The sequence below is a fragment of the Marmota marmota genome, unplaced genomic scaffold, assembly GCF_001458135.2.
Source record: "Marmota marmota marmota unplaced genomic scaffold, marMar, whole genome shotgun sequence".
Classification (NCBI taxonomy): domain Eukaryota; kingdom Metazoa; phylum Chordata; class Mammalia; order Rodentia; family Sciuridae; genus Marmota; species Marmota marmota.
The window spans coordinates 931,625-951,292 of NW_026000138.1; the positions used below are offsets into that span (position 1 = coordinate 931,625).

At 55.9% G+C, this 19,668-nt stretch overlaps 1 protein-coding gene across 4 annotated transcripts in view; it reads right to left on the reverse strand.

The window, feature by feature from the left end:
• Window positions 1-180: 180 nt before the first annotated feature.
• The window catches only part of Dnah10 (dynein axonemal heavy chain 10), a 115,512-nt gene continuing 96,024 nt past the window's right edge, over window positions 181-19,668 (reverse strand). The window contains exons 58-79 of one of the 4 annotated variants that reach the window (XM_048785492.1): window positions 18,332-18,513; window positions 17,217-17,353; window positions 16,117-16,334; window positions 14,576-14,797; window positions 14,240-14,387; window positions 13,069-13,348; window positions 12,514-12,743; window positions 11,557-11,830; window positions 10,453-10,557; window positions 9,963-10,117; window positions 9,078-9,232; window positions 7,437-7,620; window positions 6,230-6,430; window positions 5,477-5,686; window positions 5,256-5,351; window positions 4,419-4,590; window positions 3,878-4,009; window positions 3,490-3,701; window positions 3,233-3,400; window positions 1,984-2,164; window positions 890-1,035; window positions 181-553 (exon numbers count right to left, since the gene is read on the reverse strand). In XM_048785492.1, the coding sequence (XP_048641449.1) occupies window positions 407-553; window positions 890-1,035; window positions 1,984-2,164; window positions 3,233-3,400; window positions 3,490-3,701; window positions 3,878-4,009; window positions 4,419-4,590; window positions 5,256-5,351; window positions 5,477-5,686; window positions 6,230-6,430; window positions 7,437-7,620; window positions 9,078-9,232; window positions 9,963-10,117; window positions 10,453-10,557; window positions 11,557-11,830; window positions 12,514-12,743; window positions 13,069-13,348; window positions 14,240-14,387; window positions 14,576-14,797; window positions 16,117-16,334; window positions 17,217-17,353; window positions 18,332-18,513 (3,955 nt within the window). In that variant the 3' untranslated portion in view covers window positions 181-406. Of the gene's footprint in view, window positions 554-889; window positions 1,036-1,983; window positions 2,165-3,232; window positions 3,401-3,489; window positions 3,702-3,877; window positions 4,016-4,418; window positions 4,591-5,255; window positions 5,352-5,476; window positions 5,687-6,229; window positions 6,431-7,436; window positions 7,621-9,077; window positions 9,233-9,962; window positions 10,118-10,452; window positions 10,558-11,556; window positions 11,831-12,513; window positions 12,744-13,068; window positions 13,349-14,239; window positions 14,430-14,575; window positions 14,798-16,116; window positions 16,335-17,216; window positions 17,354-18,331; window positions 18,514-19,668 lie in introns of those variants that run through there. The other 3 variants (XM_048785491.1, XM_048785490.1, XM_048785493.1) reach the window with 3 other exon arrangements.

Genomic DNA, 19,668 nt, shown 5'->3' on the forward strand with positions numbered 1-19,668 from the left:
TGGGAGTCAAATGAGGGGCTCACTCTGACTCTTAGTGTGGACTTTCTCAATACAGAGAATCCTTTAAAAAGCAATTTGGGGCTGGGGCAGGGGCTCGGGGGTGGAGCATTTGCCTAGCCTGTGAGGCCCTGGGCTCAATCCGTAGCACTGCATATAAATAAATAAAGGTCCACTGGCAACTAAAAACAAATATGTATATATTTTTTAAAAGCAATTTAAAAAATACAACCATTGAGTTAATTTAATGGAAAAAGATTCAAATACTGATTTTAAATGAAAGGAAAATCAGGGTCATCCTCCCTGCCCCCAAGGCCCCCCAAGGAACGACAGGACTGAGGGCTCTTCAGGGAGCAGCAACACTCAAGACTAGAACTCACGCATTGCCCTGGTTTCCTTCACCCCAGGGTTAGTCGCTATTCAGGGTGAGGCAGACCCCCTGCAGCACCCAGTGAGAAATGTGCCTGGTGGTAAAGAGGTCGGCCTCGAAGACCAGGCCGACCCCCATGGCGTTCCTTCTCATGGAGGTGGTGTAGACGGGCGTCCGGAAGGTGTTCTGCAAGGGAAGGGCAGGTGAGCAGTCATGGAGGAGGAAGCTCAGGCCTGGAGAGAGGTTCAAAGCTGGGACCTGGCCCAGGCCACATAGGGGCTCTTGCAGCCCAACCAGATGCAACTACTTCCTGCCTCAGTGTCTGCAGAATTTCACAGGAAGGGAGGAAGGAGTCCCCACACCTCAGGTCTGAACTGCAGCCTGACACCTGTGCCCGTGGCTATTATCAGGTCCCCAAGGCTTCCCCAACCCCACAGAGGTTTCCAAGGGCCTGACTGTGGAAAGCACCTCATCTACCCCCAGGTCAGAAGGGAAGGTGCTGGAGAGGTAGGAAGGCTTCACCTGCAGCTTCAGGCGGTGCACCTCAATGGGGATGATCTTCAGGATGGGCAGGTCCACAACCAGCACCTTGGGTTTGCTCTTGATCAGACATCCCCTTTCTATGTCCCAGTCAGCACCTTCTAGGTATAGTCCCGAGACAAAGCACCCTGGAGACAGTAGGGACAGGCCCAGATAAACAAGGAGGCCTCCGCCACCCTGCCAGTGGCCACTCCAGTGGTCACGCAGGTGGAACAGGCACACAACCTCTGCCCCGCCTCCTCACACATGCCTGGAACACAGCCAGGCCTTTCTCCATCACCTCTGCCCTGCCTGCCTGCCTTTGTAAGAGGAACAGTGGGCCACAAAGGAGTGGGCACAGGGCGGGCGCGCAGCCTCAGACCACCATGGGTGCTCAGGCTGCAGAGTTGAGTAGCACCAGGTCAGAGCTGGCAACCCAGCTCCTGGTGAGCCACAGCGGCTAGGGAGCCACAGAGAAAGTGCTCTCTGGGGTGGCAGGCACATGAAGAAGACAATCCTTTGGCCCCAGAGAGTGGCAGCCAGACACGTGCCTTGCCTCTGAGCCCTGGCTGGGCTTCTGCCGCTGCCACCTAGGAGCTGCACCTTAAACCCCTCTCATGAAGCGGCAAGGGGGGGTTCACTCCTTGCAGTTAAATGGCCTCTGGCCAAGGCCCCAGGGAAATGTGATTTCAGCTATTATTTTCATAGCAGTACTCAATGTCTTAGGGATCTGAAATCATGGTATAATATAATGGTTCCAACAGTTAGCCCATACTGCCCTCTGGCTCCCCCTGTCCCTGGCCCCTGGAGGTTTATAGGGAAGCCACCCAGTGACCTTTGCAAGAACTAATTCTGACCTAGGAGCTCATTTCCCACAGGCTAGCATCGCGCCCAGGCCTCCCCTGACATTAGCTCCAGGGCTCTCAGGGACACAGGTACTGGCCTCCTGGGCAGCAGGAAAGGGCACACGGACACAGCGATTTTTAAACATGGCCAGCCCATCGTGCCCCATACTGCAACTGCCCTTTGAATTCTGGGTGGCTCTGGGGGAGAAACCCCAAATAAGAGGCCAAGACTCCCTAACAAGCCAACCGTACCTTGTCCTGCCCGCTCATTCACCTCTTCTGCATCTTGGAACTTGGTCACTTGTGTGAACAGGGTGGACCGGTCCAGCGGCCAGCCGTTCTTCCGGCAGGTGGCCTGCACCAGGGCTGTGAGGTAGGACTCTGGGATTTGCAGCCCTGACAGCCACATCACAGGGGGCTCACCCTCATTGACCTGGAGAGAGGCAGGCAAGTGGTAGGAGCCAGGGCCACTGTCAGATGCCAGGGTCAGAGCTGGTCATGGAGGGTCAGCACAAGATAAAAGATGTATTCCACCTTGGCAGCAAATTGATGGTGCTGGCTTTGGTGGCCCACTGGGGAAAGGAGCTGGACCGTCACATTCCAGGTGGGTTCAAACATAGCCACAGAAGGACCCAATCAATCTCCAGTAAGGTTCTCATCATCTTCAGGTGGGGAGCCCCAAGCCCAGGCACCATTACAGGCCACTGATGTTTGACCACATGAAAACCTAAAACTCTTCTGTGGAAAGGGTGCCACAGTCAAAGTCGAAAGGCTCTGGACGAGCTGGAGGAGCACGTACAACCTGGCGCCCAGAGGCCAACTCCTCTGATCCACAAAGAGCCCTTCAGCACCAGCAGAAAAGATGGAGTCCTCAGGAACAGCACAACTGAGAACCAAAACACAGCCCAAGAAAAATAAACGCAGACTGTGCAGAAACTCGTAAGATACACTCAGCCCACCACAGCTGGAGAAATGCAGAACAAGACAATCCACAGCAGTTTTCACCTGTCAGGGAGGCAGAGACCCAAAATATAGGTGGCTTCCCCTCCTCTAGAAAACCTCCTGACCACCAAAACCTGAAGGCACAGTCCTCAACCCTTCCCCCGCTGGAATGGACTCGTGAATACACTGGTGTGAGCATCCACAGACGTGCATGCCAACATGTTGCACAAACACACCACCAGAAACACGGGAAGTGACCACCTTGACGCCCATCGGAAGGAGAGTGGATGCCGAATATCTGTGAGGCGTGATGCCTCAGTTCCCAAAAAGAGCCAGTGGGATTAGGGTGTGCTGGGCCAGAACGAGGCTCGAGGCTCACCCAAGACGGGGTGCCCAAGTGAGCACGGGATGCTTCAGAGTCAAAGACGACGCAGGAAAAGAGCCCCACGTGCTTGTGGGACCCAAGGACATTCCTGTGGCAATATTAACTCCTGCAGAGGTTGCTTCTGGGGACAAGGGCGGGGAGGCGGCTGAGGGAGGCAGGGTGGCTCCCACTTACCCACAGCGTGTACTGGCTGAACCGCCGCAGGAAATAGATCATCCAGTTCCCCAGGGACTTCAAGGTGTCCGGGGCCAGCTTCCTCCAGATATTAGGGATATGCCCAATAAAAAGAGACCTGGCGACATCATCTAGCTCATTGCTCATTCCAACCTCTCCAGCCAGGGCCTGTTGCGGAATCGAGAGCAACAGGCAGACTGCAGCAGAGATGCAGGAGCTGCAGGCCAACAGCTGGGCACACAGGGAGCAGCGCTCACCCTCTGAAGCTCCGCCAGAGACTTGCTCATCCGCGTCACGAGCTTGTTGAAGCGCCCCAGCTCCTGCAAGAGCACCACCGCGGTGGGCGTGATCCCTACACCCAGGTACTTCCGGATCTGGTCCAAGTCGAACACCTTGGGCATCTTGTTTTGGATGTCCTTGGCCACCTGGCTGATGTAATCATCGCGGCTGATGCCACTGCTGGATTCCCCTAAAAACCAGGACAAGTTTAGGAAAGCGAGCCATCTGGGTGGAGGAAGGCACGTCCCAAGCCCCTTAGTTCTTGGGAAGGCATCAGCCATGTGGGGAAGCTAAAAAAACCAACCAGGAGCCCCGAGCAGACGCCCAGGCCCTGACCAAGTTAAGGAGCCCCCAGAGCTCACTTACCCGTCTGTGGCTGCAGCTCCAGCAGGTGGGCCCACATGTCCCGAGCTGCCTGTGTGTAATACCCAATCTCGGCGTTGGAATGAAGGCCAAACACCTCAGGTGTGTTGGCAAGCGGGAGCGCCTCGATGGCTTCTGGAACCCCAGAGAACGGAGGCTGTACTGTCACCTGCCCTTGTTCCCAAGGGCCCACAGCACCCAAGTTCCCAGACGAGCAAGACTAATTTCCACGACTGAGTGGGCCATGTGTTTTTAAATAAAAATCCCAAACCAGCATGCATAGCAGTTCTCTGTTACAGAAATGAGCTGTGAGCTTCCCAGGGCCGCTATGTCCTTCCGGGTGGAATCAGTGACTGCCTCTGCAGACTAGGAGAAGCCCTCTGGGCTCCTAGCAGGCTGAACAGACCCCACCTGACCAACCAGGATGCCCCACCCCTGTCCTGATCAGAAAAGCCACCAAGACGACCTTAGGAAAGACAACTGTTGGAATTTAGGGTCTCCCCAAAAAGCTTTAAAAATAGCTTTCATATCTGAGAAATCTCACCAACAAATTTATCCTTCACATCACCAATAGGGATTTTGTAGTCCACCTCCTTGTTCCGGAAGAAGTGGAAGGGCTGGAAAGTGTCAAAAATGAAGTCTCCCAGGTACTCGTCCATGTAGGTGGTCAGAATGCGGCGGTCGAAGCTGTCGATGGCGCGTCCTCCATACATGACCTGCGGCCAGAGCCCGTGAGCTTGGGGGATGCACACCCCACTGCTGCACCTGGGCTCCTGGCTCCAGGGGCCACTGGCTTGCCACAGTGAAGACCCACTCGGCCCCGTGAGTCTCCTGCCAGCTCAGCCCCTGTGCAGCTCCAGCCCATGGGTGCAGAGGGTTTGTCTGCAAGACGTGCAGTACCCCCCTGACTTCCCAAGGGCAGAGACCAAAGTGAGGAGCGTCCTCGGGAAGGGCTGGACCAGTATGTCCCTGACAGAGTCCCCAACGCACGTCAGACAAACAGGGAAAAAAAAGAAAGCAGCCACTGTGTCTTCAGCATTGGGGCCACTGTCTGAACCAACTACAGGCCACCAAGACAGCTTCCCAGCCACTCCTGGAGGGCCATGGTTTCCAGAGCCCAGAGCCCAGGACGAAGGTGCCCGTGCTGTGCCCAGGTGTGGCTAGCGGAGCACTGCTGACACCTTGAGGAAGCCTGGCATGAGCCCCGGGCCATGAATCTAGCTCAGGAAACCCCCACGTGACTGCAGGTCACCGAAGACAGAACAGCTTGGTGGCGAGTGGGGGTATTTCACCAGGACCTTAGGGGAGGGGAACAGAAGCAGGAAGGGATTACCCAGGGCTCCCGGCCACGCACAGGGGCTGCTTCCCCAGGATCTCCTACCTCCCCGATCAGGTACTTGAGGCTGCCCCAGGGGATCCGAGGGTCCTGCTGCTGGAAGGCTTTTGTTAAGTACGTGTTCAGAATTTCCATGCAGACCTTGAGAGAAAAGGAACAGGCGGTCACAGTAAACTAACAAGGCCTCGAACCGAGCCCAGACGGCTGAACAGCCCGCGTGGGCCAGCCCGGGAGCAGGGGCAGGAGCCGCAGCCCCGCACGCTTGCCTGGAAGTCGGACTCGTTGAAGTCGTAGGACACGTTCCAGCCGATCTTCCCGAACTTCCTCCTCTCCTGCACCACGGCGTGGAAGAAGGCCAGCACGTAGACCAGGGGCTTGAAGGCCGTGTGCGGGCACTGCTCCAGCATCTCGGGTGAGATCTTGAAGTACGTTGCCCGCATGTTCAGTTTGAGCCCATTGGGTGGCTCCGTGACAACCTGCAGAAAGGACGAGGAGGCAGACCTAGATGGAAGCCATGGACCCGTGGACGCAGCTCTGAAGAGGGGGCAAGCCAGAGGTCATGGCTTGTCCTCCTCCCCTCACAGCAAGTCCCTCGTCCAGGGCACAGGCAGAGAAGGTGCAGGACAGGAGCTGGCGGAGAAGCCCACCCCACTCCCCCCGAAACCCAGATCCTCAGCTGTCAGAATGAAAGTTAGGTCTTCCCTCCACCTGCCCCAGGAAGGGAGATGACGAGACCTCCCTGAGAATAAATCCACCAGGTGCACAAACCACCGAGACCTCCCGCCACTGCTGGGCCCTGCAGGCTGCCATGGTCTGTCCTCAGAGATACAGGGGAGCTTCAGGACACGTGAGGCTCGTGACAGCCACCAGACACCACCAGAGCACTTGCAGGGTGGGTCAGGGAGGCAGGTCACAAGCCCCACCTCCAGCACTTCCTCTGGAGAGGCAGAGATGGGGCCAGAGATGGGGCACCCAAGCACCCCCCAGCAGACGGGCAGCCCTCTGCCTGTCCTGCAGACCTTTAAGGACTTCTGCAGGATCCCAATGGGGAAGTCCCTGGTGGGGTCAGTGGTGAGCCACAAGCGGAAGTCTGGGTGGGGCTTGGTGATCCTCTCCAGGGACTTCTCCAGCTCTTTCAGCCACTTGACCAGAAGGTGGCAGTTCTGCAGCATCAGCCACTGCCCACGAGCCACCGCTGTCTCCAGCAGCTGCAGGGCCACCTGCACGGAGGGAGCGGGAGGGGAGCGTGGGCGTCCCAGAGCCACCAACTCTGCCCACAGGCAAGGGGTGCCCACTCCACAGAGGACAGCGGAGCCAGCGATACCAGAGCAGCTGTTGGAGACTCTATCTCCTTGGGGTTTCCTGCAGCCACAGCCTGCAGGTCGTGAGCGCCCGCCCGGCCCTCATGGCCTCCCCGGCCCCAGAGCACCAGCTTCCCACACAGCTGCACCTGGAACTCCCTGAGCAGGCACCAAGCTCCACCACCCGCCAAGATGGGCAGGGCCCTGAGTAGAGAACAACCCCAGAGCCTCCCAGGAGGAGTTCAGAGGGAAAGCAAGCCCCCCACTCAATAAAATCTTGGTTTTTGAAATGACTTCAAACTGACGTGATGGCTGACTTTAAAATCGCTTCCATTGGTGGGTGGCGCCCACGGCTCCTGACACTGTCACCTCACAAGGGCTGCCAGCAGCAGAAACATTTGCCAGAGCCTCGCAGACAGACCACAGCAGAGCTGGGACCTCATGTGTGACCACCATGCTCACCCTCCAGCTCCGTCCCATGCTGCACTGCACTTGTGGGGCAAGTTCTAACTGGGTGTGATGTGGTACAGGACCCAGCAAAGACTGAGGCAAAGCAAGCTCAAGGCCCCGAGGACTGGCAGCCATGCCCCTGTTCCATCCTGCCCAGCGCGGTCCTGGGTGCGGCACCCCTCACCCACTTCCTTAGCCAGGCATCACAACAATCCTGATCCCCAGGGGTCATGGCAGGGATCCAGGGAGAGAATGAGTGTGAGAAGGCTCTGACAACAGCGGAGGGCAGGGTCTCTTAAGGAGGCGGGATTCCAGCTATTCATGTGGTCACCTTCCAGCACTCCATCTCTGCCCTGTGGTGGGAAACCATCAACCCAGGTGTGGAGGGGGCTCTCAGCTTACATCTCAGCTTACATCCCTAAAGGAGGCCAGGATCTCACCTAAACTGCCCTTGTCCCTTCCAACCACAGATTACCTTTTCTTGACCTTGACCCATTGCGAGAAATTTGAGGCGGTTTCCTCCAAAACCAGTCCTCTCGGCTAGTTTCATGAGGTCGCTGGCAGGGTCGGAGCCAGGACTCAGGATAAACACAATGGGCGACATGGGCGTGCTCTGCTCAAAAATGCCTTCAAAGCTGATCATCGGGGGCTGCACATACCTGGGGAAAGAAACGAAATTGAAAAACCCTCCAGGAGGGCAGCCCAGGGCCAGGGTTCACCCATCTGATCAGTGCCATCTCTCCCAGAGTCCAGAACTTCTGACTATTGCATGGTCCTGGTTTGAGAATCTAGTTTTCACAAGCGTCTCCATGGTGGATGGTTAACTGGGGACAGGGGCTTCCCCGGCTCCCATTAGCACAGGGCATGTGCATGTCTGGGTGCCCTGCCCTGCCTTCCAGGTACACGTGCCCCTGGCACAAAACCCGAGACTGCGGTCAACAGTTCCACAGGCAGGCCCACATCTGGATGGATTATTATTTTTTTTTAATTAGTTGCTGCTATATGGTTTGGATACAGTCTCTCCCCTAAAGGTTCACGTGCTAGAAGCTTGGCCCCCAGTGTGACGTTATTTTGAGGCTGTGGATGCTCAAGAGGTGGGAGCTCCTTCCAGGAGGTCAGGTCACGGGTACCACCTCTGGAGGGGGTGAACATAGTTCTCCTTGCAGGAACCAGGCACTTCTCACAAGAGGGCCTGTTGTAAAGTGAGGTCCCCCATATGCTTGGGTCCATTACCATGTGGCTGGGTCCCCTCCTGCCTGTCTCTCGTCGTGACACAGTCAAAGGGGCTGCTGCAAGATGCGGATGCGATGCCATTTGGACTTTCCAGACCCCAGAGCCAAATCAATCTCTGTTCTTTGTACATTACCCAGCATCTAGTATTTTGTTACAGCAATTCAAAATAGTGAGTTGCCAACACAGAAAGAAGGGGAGATTCATGTTTAAAAAAAATCTGAATTTCTAGCTCCTTTCAGAGATTTAAAGGTTCAAATCACTCAGCCCCATTGCCACCTGCTATGGACAGGAGCTCAGGGCAGCTGCCCCTGTGGCCCGGACTTGACTCCAGTTTGCCCCAGTGCCCCCAACCCCACCTCATCCCTCATTCCCACAGCCCGTGGGACACAAGGGCACAGCTACACCTGCAACCTGGAGGGATCTATCTGGCGCCACGCTCAGCTTGGAGCTGTTTGTCTAGTATGGTGCCACCAGGCGCGTTGGCCACTGAGCACCTAGAAGGTAGCTATCCCCTGACATGTGCTGTGGCAAGTTCACCCAGGATTTTGAAGACTAAATGCCCCCCCCCAAGCCTATAAAAATCTCAATGAGGTTTATATTGATTACATGAAAAGTTAATGCTTTAATATATTCAGTTATGCGTACTACTCATATGTCGTTAGTCATTAATTAAAAATAAAATATCAAAATTTCATCTGTTTCTGTCCAAGTGTGGCTACTGGAAAATCAGAAGTGAAGAGTACAGCGGTGTTTGTCCTGGCAAGACCCTCAGCCACTGCGCACAGACCAGGCTCACAGTTCTCTGCTTCCTGGGAGTCCAGGTGGAGGCGATACCAGACATCCCAGCCACAGGAAGGACCACAGAAACAGAAGACACACTTACTTCTCCCCCATGATTATGGTCACATAGTCTGTCACCGCCCGATACACCCGGTCCACACGGAAACAGCGCAGAATAAGCAACCTCTGGAAAGGAGTGACGCGTTTATCGTAATTCAAGGGAAATGGGAACTGCTCTAGCGAGTCCAAGTCGTACCACTGGGAAAAGCAAGGGGAAAAAAATCATTATGACATCAAATCAGAAATGACGTAGGCCACCATTACCATGAGAGGGCCACATCTTTTTTTTTTTTTTTTAATTTTTTAGTTGTAGTTGGACCCAATACCTTTATTTTATTTATTTTTATGTGGCGCTGAGGATCGAACCCAGGGCCTTGCATGTGGCTAGGCGAGTGCTCTACCAATGAGCCACAACCCAGGCCACCACATCCCATCCTGAGCTTTAATTTTCTAAATCAGAACTGTGAACATCAGAAAGGGAGGAACCAGGTTTCCTTCCCTGTGGTTTTCCTGGTGCCCATCCAGGGATGCGGTACCTGGCAGATGCTCAGTCAGTGTCTCCTGGATGGACAAATGGATGGATGGAGGGAGGGATGGGTGGGTGGATGGAGAAATGGATGGATGGAGAAATGGATGGATGGAGGAATGGGTGGATGGACAGCAGAACGGATGGATGGAGGGATGGGTGGATGGACAGATGGACAAATGGATGGACGGATGAATGGACAGACAGATGGACGGCAGATGGATGGATGGTCCTTCTACCCAGCTAACTGAATTGAACAAAGGAGAATTTCACCCTGGAGTGAGCGGGCATGGACTACACTCTGAATGGGGTTTTCAAAGGAAATTCTCACTCCCAAGGGGCAGGTATGGTTAGCTGGAGGTTGCTGGCAGGTGGAAAAGGGGAGAGAAGATGTGGGCTCACCTCCTGCCAGAGGGTGATATTATCCTCCACGTCACCAGGAAGCTGCCCAAACTTATTGGAAAACATTTCTGATAGAAGAATGATGTCCTCCCACCCCTGGTCGGACAGCCATGGGCAGGGCTTCTTCCTCTGGCTCTTCTCCAGGGAGATGTTTCCTGAGATGAGAAGAGAAGCGAATGCCCTGGTGCTGCCCATGCCCAGCAGGCAGCTCAGCAGCTGGACTCCTCTGGCTTAGGGGGAAAGTCTGCTTCCCAAGGAGGCAGGGTGGGCGTCCCTGTCACCAACAGCACAACAGTATTGCTGCGCCCCCAACCCCCAGGCAGGGCGGATGCTGTGAATAGAGCCACAGCCACTTCAGAGGCCGGAGTTACCAGCAGGAGCATTTAAGAGGCAGCGAGCGGGTGGTGATGGCACCTGTTATAACCAAGGAGCCCTGTGAGCCATGCTGCCGAGGAGAGACTGGGAAAAATGAAGACAGGCGAATAATTACCTTTTAAAAAGAAATCCAATTCTTCCTGGGGGATTTTTCCCTCGGCTTGCTCTATCTTGATGGTCATATTGAAGGAAAAGAGTAACTTGTGCTTCTCGAACAGCCCTGCAGAGAGACGCCACAAAGGGTGCTTCTAAACCACCTGGGCAAATGCGGGAGTCGGGGCGGACCCTCAGCCTGCAGGGCCTGAGGGGTGACTCTCTGGCCCTTCACAGAGAACATCTGCCGACCTGTCCCAGAGACACAGGCTGAAATACTCACAGATCGATGGTCCCAGTAGGAAGCTGAGGGTCAAAACAGCCCTGGCTGGAGGGGGTGTGGGAGGACCCTTAAATGATTCTACTTTTTAGATTCAAAATTTTCCATGACAAAAAGTTTTTAAAAATTAGGAGGTGAAAATCAGGAATGCCACTTTGGAAAAGAGTTTAGCAGTTCCTTAAAAAGCTAAGCAGAGCTACCACGTGACCCAGTACTCCCACTCCTAGGTATACACAAAATCTAGAGAATTCAACACATGTTCAGGCTGGGAGTGCAGCTCAGGGTAGAACACGGGACACTCATAACACACAAACAAACACACACACAGGTTCACACAGAAACGTGAATGTGAATTCCACAGCAGCATTATCCTAAGAGCCAAAAACCACGAATAGCCCATATGTCCATCCACCAACAAACGGACACAAAATGCACCCTACCCAGACAAGAGGACAAGCATTCAGCCACAGGAAGGGTGGATCCCGCTACGGACTTCCAAGTGGACACACCCTGAAACTGTGCTCCGTGAAGAAAGGAGAGCCACCCAGTGTGTTCTGTTGATGTGAAATGCCCACCAGAAGCAAATCCACGGGCTCAGAAGGTAGGTCAGGGGCAGCAGGGTTAGGGGAGAAGTGGGTGTCGAGGGGCAGGGGTCTCATTTCTGGGCTGATGGAGTAAACAGCGGCCATGGCCACACAACTCTGAATCCAAAACAGACTGTGGACTCCTCCTAGGGCATGAATCACGGCTCTCTAAAGGGCTGTTCCAGACACTGGCCTCAGTAAGGTCTCGGTAGGTGAAGTGTCCGCACACCTGCCCCAGGGCAGTGGGGGAGGCCTCGCTCACCTGTGCAGCCGTAGTTGTAGACGTTGAAGGTCAAGGTGTCCATGATGTTCTTGAGCCGCTTCACGAGGATAGAATCTGGCAGCGATTTCTTCAGGGACAACCCGAAGACCTCCAAGAAGGTGCTCAGGGAGTACTGGTACATGGAGTTCACCAGCGCCATCTCGGACAGCACGAAGAACAGGATGGCCCCCCTCCTGGCCGCCGGCCGGTAGCCGTCCCGCAGCCTGTCAATGTCCAGGGCTGTCTTCTCCGCCAGCTTGAGCTTGTCTGATACCTGAGAAAAGGCCCAAGTTATCCTGGACACAGCCAGGAAGACCCAGAGGACAGGGCAGGGCAGGGGAGGGGACGGCAGAGAGGACCATGCAGTGCTTGTGGAACCCGCAGGGGCCCAGGGTGTCCTCTCTCCTAGGAGACCTGGTGGGCGTTCGTAATTGAATGGCCGACTAGAGCCCCCGGTTACAGCTGCTGGCTTCCACTTGGAGACTCACCGCCCCCTTCATTCCACAGGAGAGCTCCACCCCAACTCCACCCCGGGTTGTTTTGGGTGGTTTGGTGACTCTCAGGACATTCAGGACAGAAACAGGAAAAGATCCCACTTATGCCCCTGGACTTAAACCTGGGCGGACATGAGGCCACACTCATGTGAGGCCAAAGCTGGCAGAGAGTGGAGACCAGTCCAGGGGTGAAGAAGAAGGGACGGTGGCTCTGCCCTGCCCGACTCTTCTGCTTTCTGAGCTGATGACCCTGCTCTTGACGCAGGCCAGGTAAAGCCAGGTTTCTCCCGCTCTCCACTGGAGGGTCCCTGGGGCACCGTCATGATCCCCCTCCCTGCAGCACACCCTGATAGACGAGCCCCTCCTCATCAGCCAAATCCTCAGAAGAGTCAGAGCCAGAGCCTGCTGAGTGCTGAGAGCCCGCCCAGCTTGGACCCTCCCCTCCACGGCCAGTGGCGCACACCTCCGTGGCCTTGGACTTGGTGTCCTCCAGGGTCTGCACCAGCTCCACGTTATCCAGCATGTTCCCAGTGGAGGTGGCCAGTTCCCGGAGGAGGGAGTCCTCCAGGTCCTTCAGCAGGTTCTTGTTCTCACTCGTCTCCTGGATGAGATGCTCCCGCTGCTCCTCCAGCTCACGCCTCTCGAAGGCCACCAGCACGCTCAGCAGCTGGTCCTCCAGGCCCTTCAGTGTGACTGTGGGGACAGGGAGTGGCCCTCACATCTGCACCCAGCTCCAGGCCTGCAGCACCTCTCCCATGAGAGCCCAGGGCAGGTCTGAGACACAAGGACGCAATGGCTCCCCGCCCAGCACAGAGGCCACCTCTCCTCCTCCAGGTGAGAACACCTGACTCCCGAAGGCCTGGGGCCTTCCAGGTGTCGCCCACCCGAGAGCTAACCCTGAAGATGTGCCTATGAAGGAACTGTCCAGGGTCACCAGCGAAGAGCAGCCCAGGAAGGCCTAGAGGGGACTGGTCTCAGCGGGAACCCCCTAACCTCACCAGGCTCCGTCTGCTCTTACCGGTGTAGTTGATGACCATGGCCTTTCCAAACACCGATGGGCTGTACCTGGGGTTGGCCAGCTTGGTGTTCAGGTAGAGCCTGAAGTTGGAGTCGTAGTCGACCTCCTTGTCCCCCAGGATGATGAACTGCCGCCCCTGCGTGTACTTGATGTTTTTTTCTAGGACATTGTCAATCACAGGGTCGATGTACTCATCCACATCATGGAAAAGAAAAGGGGTCCCATACTTGATGGACATCTCCAGCTGTTTCAGAAAGTCGGAGTCGTTGAAGGACGCCACCTAGAAGACAGGGGCAGGAGCTGAGAGCCGCACACCTGCCCTTGCCAAGTGTGAGGCCAAGCGCTGCGCAAGGGGGTGACTACACCCAGAAATGGAGGAGCCAGGGGCTGTAGGAAGAATCAGGAGGGAGCAAAGACCAGAAAGATAAGGACACAGGAAAGCCGAAAGCCATTAACTTGATCATGAGTTCAGCAGGACATGTCGGGCCTGGGGACCCTAGTCCTGGGTGCACACCCAGAGAACCCAGGATACTCATCCCTGGGCACAAACGTGCGCAGCGACCTTGTTCAGGAGCCTCAAAGCAGAACAGCCCAGGGCTTTTCAGTGGATGGATGATAAACCAACACAGCATGTCCACCCTGTGGAGGGACTCGGCCATGGGACAGGCAAAGCACTGTCACAGGGGCAACATGGAGGAACCTCCAGGACACCAGGAGGCCAGTACTGCAGGAGCCACTCACACGATAGGGGCACGAGAGGCGAATCCACAGAGGGAGACACCATCATGGTCACCAGGGCCTGGTGGGGCCAGGGCAGGGGAGGGCTCAGCGGGGCCATCACCAGGGGATGCAGCATTTTCTCTCATGGTGACAAGTCTTCCCAGGCTGACCAGAAACTGTCATGCAACTCTGTCAACGCACCAAGCCCGCCGGGCTGCACCCTTTACGTGGGTGAATGGTGAGGTGCGTGGGTCCCACCTGGGTCAAGCTGCTGCTCCCACCCCACCTGCGATCACGACCCCACCCAGGCTCCAAAAAGCAGCGAGGGAGTGTTGAGGGCCCATCCCAGGAATGCACGGGTGGGCAGCGGAGGGCAGCCACATCAGGCCAGGGGGGCGGCGTCTCACTTGGCCTGGGTCGGGGGCGGGGCGGGCCCAGGGACCAGGCCTACCCGCAGGTTGTTCCTCTCCTCCTTTCTCTTGATCCAGTTGAGCGCCTGCTGCTGGGGGTCGATGCAGAGGGGGAAGCGGCTGGCCCGGGTGGTGAGGATGCCATTCTGCACGGAGAGTTCGTCGGGGGGCAGGCCCTGGGAGCCCCACCTGAGAGGGACGGCCAGAGGGAGACTGACCTCTCCCACCACACTGTGACCCGATGGCGAACGGAGATGGGATGAACCTTCCAGAACCCATCTACTGACCCTCAGGCTGCTCAAGCCTCCTCAGAAAGCTGCCGTCCCCACCCAGGCAGACCCTAGCCTGATCCCCTCCAGCCCAGGGGCACCCCACACCTGCTGATCTCAACGTCATCTGCGAGCAGATTCTCTAGTCGGAAAGGCTGGCTCAGGGGGATCTCCCGCCTCCGGATGTCGCTCTGCCACACCTGATTGACCATCTCGTCCCGGAACTCCCAGGTGAAGGCGCCCTCATAGCTCAGGAAGGCCGCGCACAGCAGACAGTCCCCCAGCAGCTTCACCCGCCGGTGCGTGAGCTCCTCCAGGTCTTTCAGCCACCTGGTGGGAGAGGAGGCTGCTCTGAGGGCTCCCCTCCCGCCACCATCCCAAGAAGAGTCTGCGGACTCCTCTAGATATTCCAGAGTGCGTGATAGGTCACTCTAGACTATGGTTTCCCTGAGGTTAAGGTTTAGGAGAGGAAGATGCTCATTACCTGACGTGACGCACTGAGCTATGCTACCACACTCCACAAAGACGTACAAACCCGTGTGTCACCTTCAACAAACACGTTTGCTAGAACAGGAGGAGGAGGAGGAGGTCGTTTAAAATCAGAATAATAAACAGATGCATTTTTCGACTGTCATCTCATGCAAGAAGATTCCAAAGAGGAGCAGATAAATGAAGAGTGGACCTCAGTTCTCCACAACTAAAGAGGCACTAAGAACAACTACAAGAACATTCCAGAAGGACCCGCTCAACAGGGCCAGCCAGAGGGAAACATTTTTAGGGAGACTCTTTTCTCCTATAAAGGGAGCTTGCCAGCGTTTCCCTGCTAAGCCCACCGGCATTTTGAAAGGCAGGTTCAATTCCAGGACCCTGCACAGCTGGAGCTCCGGCAGGGGCTCAGTAAACCTTAGTGGGACTCTATAATCTCAACCTGTTTACCAGGTGGTAATCCCACTGCTTCAAACCCCTTAATTCAAGACAGTACTAAGGCCAGCACAGTCAAGAGCTCAGGTCCTACCTGGCAAGAGAGTTCTACCCAGGACCCAAGAGAGCGAACGCTCCACTTGGCCTCTTACAGTCAGTACCCAGAGTCTTACAGGTTTTAGGGATACTGGAAATTGTTTCCCAGAAGCAGAAAATAGTTTCCAGTGCTTTATACATCACACTTATGGATGCCAGATTAGAAACAATCATCCTGTCTCATGGAAAAGCATGGCCAGTCTCACCCACAAATATCAAACAGCCCCACCCACTTCAGATTGAGCCTAGGACCGACAACAGCTGTACCCTTAAAAGTCACCTCTGCAGTGACAGAGGTGGGCCCCTCTTCTCATGTCCTTTAGAGGCACCCAGGGGTTAAAGGTCACCAAGAAGTCCACATACCCTAAACCTCGGACAACTGCTGGATGCAATAGTTTTCTCCAGGTCTCTGACCTGCACTGGCTCCTTCAACCCTTAGTGGGTGACTCCATAAACAGCCCATCTACAAAATGGCCCTCAGCCACCTCAACCATGACAACCACAAAACAACTCATCACGTGGTTTTTCCGATGGAAACACAAGGTGAAAGGGAGAATCCACAGGGAAGGGGATGGTGCCCACCAAGTCCCGTGGGGCCCTGCTCGTCGGGTGGGACAGATGCGCAGGCTGACCTGACGTTTTCTGATCCTAGACCCGAGATGAGTTTGTCCGCGGCAATCAGCCGCCTCTCCATGATCTCGGCTTCCTCCTGGAGCTTCTGCTTCTCGAGGATGGCGGCCTCGTACTTGGCCCCCAGCGCTTCCAGTTCTCTCTGGATCGCAGCCAACTCATTCTGGATCTTTTCCAGTTCCCGTTTAGTGAGGTAGAAATTCCGCTCCAGCCGGGCCACCTAAGTGAAGACAAACTACAGGTCATCTCAAGGGACCATGGGGGGCAGTGGTCAGAGGGTTGCAGACCTGGGCAGTGTCCACACTGCACTCCTTAGTAGTTCCAACCTATGACTCTATGCCACATTCAGACGCGAGGCTTCTTTTCTGAGTTACCTCCTCAAATGCCATCTGCAAAAGTTCTACATCCCTTGGCAAAATGACGTCCTGTACCCAGGACAGCAGATGGCTGGATCTTCATGGGTACTGAGGTCATAGTGAGAAGACACTGTGGTTCTGAGTCAAAAACTCAAAAGAATACACTGGGAACCAGACTGGGCTTACTAGTGGTCCTAAGTTTTCTGAGTAAAAAAAAATTCTGCGTTAGAAAGCACTGTCAAACTAGGACTCAAAATGAAGAGCTCGGCCTGATCTCGTTGTTTCTAGGGTTCTACATGTTATTTCACCCCAGTTGTTCTCAACTGGGCTGATATTATCCCCCCAAACACGGCAACATCCAGAGACATTTCTGGATGTCATAGCCTGAGGGCAAGGCCAGGGACACCACTACACATCTATGAAGCACAAGGTGGTCCCTAAAGAGCGAGCTGGCCCTCCCCCAAAGCCCAGAGCCCAGGCTGAGGAGCTCTGCTCCGCCCTGAACAGTGACACGGACACCTTCCTCCCACACTTTTGGCAGGAAATTGGAAGACCTTCCACAGCCGGCCGTGTCCACTCCTTCGACGTCTAAGCAAGCTGGATTTCAGGGCCACCATGTACTGGGGGAAATGTTCACAGGTTTCCGAATCTGCCAGAACTCTCCCAGCAAAGCTGCGGCCACGTCAATCCTGACTCTAAGACGTTGTAGACGGTAGTGACTGGTCTCGAGGCGGAGGGGCGGTTACCTTTTCTCTCTTGGGCTTGATCTCCCTGAAGACATCACAGTAGCCCATGACGGCCTCCACGAACTTGAGCATCCCCAGACCAGCTTTGCTCACGGCCTCCATTTCCTCAATCGTGGTATTGAGGGTCTTCAAGAGGCCTAAAGTCAAAGACCCCAACCCCACAGGCTTAGCGTTGGGGAAAACAAAACCGGAAATGAGCCTATTGACAAAGGAAGGGAAACTGGCTCCTTATTCCTTGGTGACACTGGAGCTGAACCCAGGCAGCTCCATGGGAGCAGCAAAAATGAGTCTCACACACATGGCATTTAAGATGTGTGTGGGGGCACAGCCACTGCTGTTGGGATGTCCCTGGACCCAGGGGCCTCCGGGTGACACTCAGGAGCCTGGGAACCAGCGTGTCAAGGGGTCTCATGACTGAGCACACGGTGACCAGGCACAGGCAGCTGACTGGGACTTGGGGGCCACTCTGGCCTCCACCTGCACCTCACCCCAGGTCCTCTCCCCGAATGGAAGCCACTCACTCGGGATCAGGCAGAGGGTACGCTTGGGATTGGACACTCACTGCTCTTGTCTGTGTCTGGATGCTTTTGCTTCTAATGGGGTGAAAGGAGCCCTTGGCGTTGGGTCTGAGGGGACCGTGACAGTATGAACCTGCACTGCTTTTTACACAGCTGTCCTTCCGCCTAACCGAGCGCGAGAGCCGAGCGCCCGGCAGGGGCAGGAGTCAGCCCAAGGGAACTCGGTGTCTGTGAACCAAGGCACAGTGCTGGCTCTAGGAGACATTGTCCCCTCCCCACTGCCTATTCTGAGGGGTCCATGGAGACTTTACTGGGGGGAGTCAAGGTTAGACCGTGTGCACTGATGGGACACACAGAGGACAGGCTGGGCCAGTCCCAGCAAGATTGTTTCCTGCTGCCCAGCCAGCCAGGCAGGGGCCATCAGCTTCCTCTCTCCCTGCCATTTTCCTCTGGGGACAGTCAGTAGGCTGTCCACCTGCAGGACAGTGGTGACCCTCTGATCTCAGGGAAGGCCTGCCCCTGGTAAGCCCCCTGCCCTGCTGCCCGTCCTCTATAGGGTGGGGGCAGCCCTAGCTGGCCGCACATCCCCACACTCACCCTTGATGCTTTTAACCTGGCTCTGGGAAATGGAGTCGAAGTCGAGCTCCATCAGAGACCGCAGGAAGTTGGGGTCGGACATCATGCCTTTGGCGGTCTTCCAGTTGAGCTCCTTGTAGCCCTTTATGATGAGGATGCACTCGCACACCGTCTGCACCTGCCTCGGGGGCTTGGCAAAGGACCTGGCAGGGATGGGAGCGTGTGTGGGTCTCATGGGGGTGTGGCTGGATCTGGCCGGTGCTCACTCCAGGAATGAGTCTGAGAAGCCAAGGACACCAGGTCCCCCCCACACACACACATGGGGTCCTGGGTAGGAGCTCTAAGGGCAGGGACAGGCCCCCTGTCAGGTTGGATAAGGCTCCTGGAACCCAACTGAGCCTCAGAATCATGGGGGTGGGGACAGGCGTTAAAATACCAACCCAGGCCACCCTGTGCAGCCAGGTCCATAGGTTAGAGCCGAGTCTGGGAACTTGCCTTTTAATTACACCCCCCATGACTACTTAGATTAAGTGGTGGCTGCATCACTAGTGTCTTTATCACCATCAACACCATCATCTTCCCGTTTACTAGGTAAGAAACAGGCTGTGGGCACTGGACCACCCCATGTTCACACAGCTGGGCTGAAGCTGGGCCCACGCTCTGGCTCCTCCAGGATTTGGCCCTCATTGACGTCTATGGCCTCAATAGACTTACCTGCTTCTCCAGCACCAGGCGCCCTGAGTCCCCCAGAGAACCAGAGCCCAAAGAAACAAGAGACAGAACAGCATTGGTGCAAAGCTCCAGCAGGGCCCAGCAGGCCACAAGGTGACTTGCTGGTGCCGGGGCCACCAGGCAGCTGCAGAAGGTGCTGATCTCCAGACAAAGCTGTGAGGAGACAGCGAGAGGAGTGGGACGCAGGAGCCCAGGAGGGGAGAGGGAGGAGCAGGAGCCCAGGAGGGGAGAGGGAGGAGCAGGAGCCCAGGAGGGGAGAGGGAGGAGCAGGAGGGGCATGGGCCTCAGGAGGGCCTGGAAACAAGGTGTGGCCTGGCAGGTGCCCAGACTCCAGTGTGGTGCTCTAGGAGGCAACCCCAAGGAGGTGGGGAAAGAGGGAGAGCTGGAGGGGGGCCAAGCTGACCAGAGAGCAGGCTGGAGACCCCATCCTGGCAAAGCCCCCTCCCAGACCTTGCAGATAGGCCAGGACAGAGGGGCATGGGCTCAAGGACAAGCCAGGGCAAGTGTGGGGCAGGGGAGGGGCAAACAAAAGTCCAGCTCTCAGCCTGTGATTACAGTGATGACCCTGAGTCACCAGAGAAGGGGTTGATTGTGCTAGCGTTTGCTGCTTACAAAAGCAGGGGACA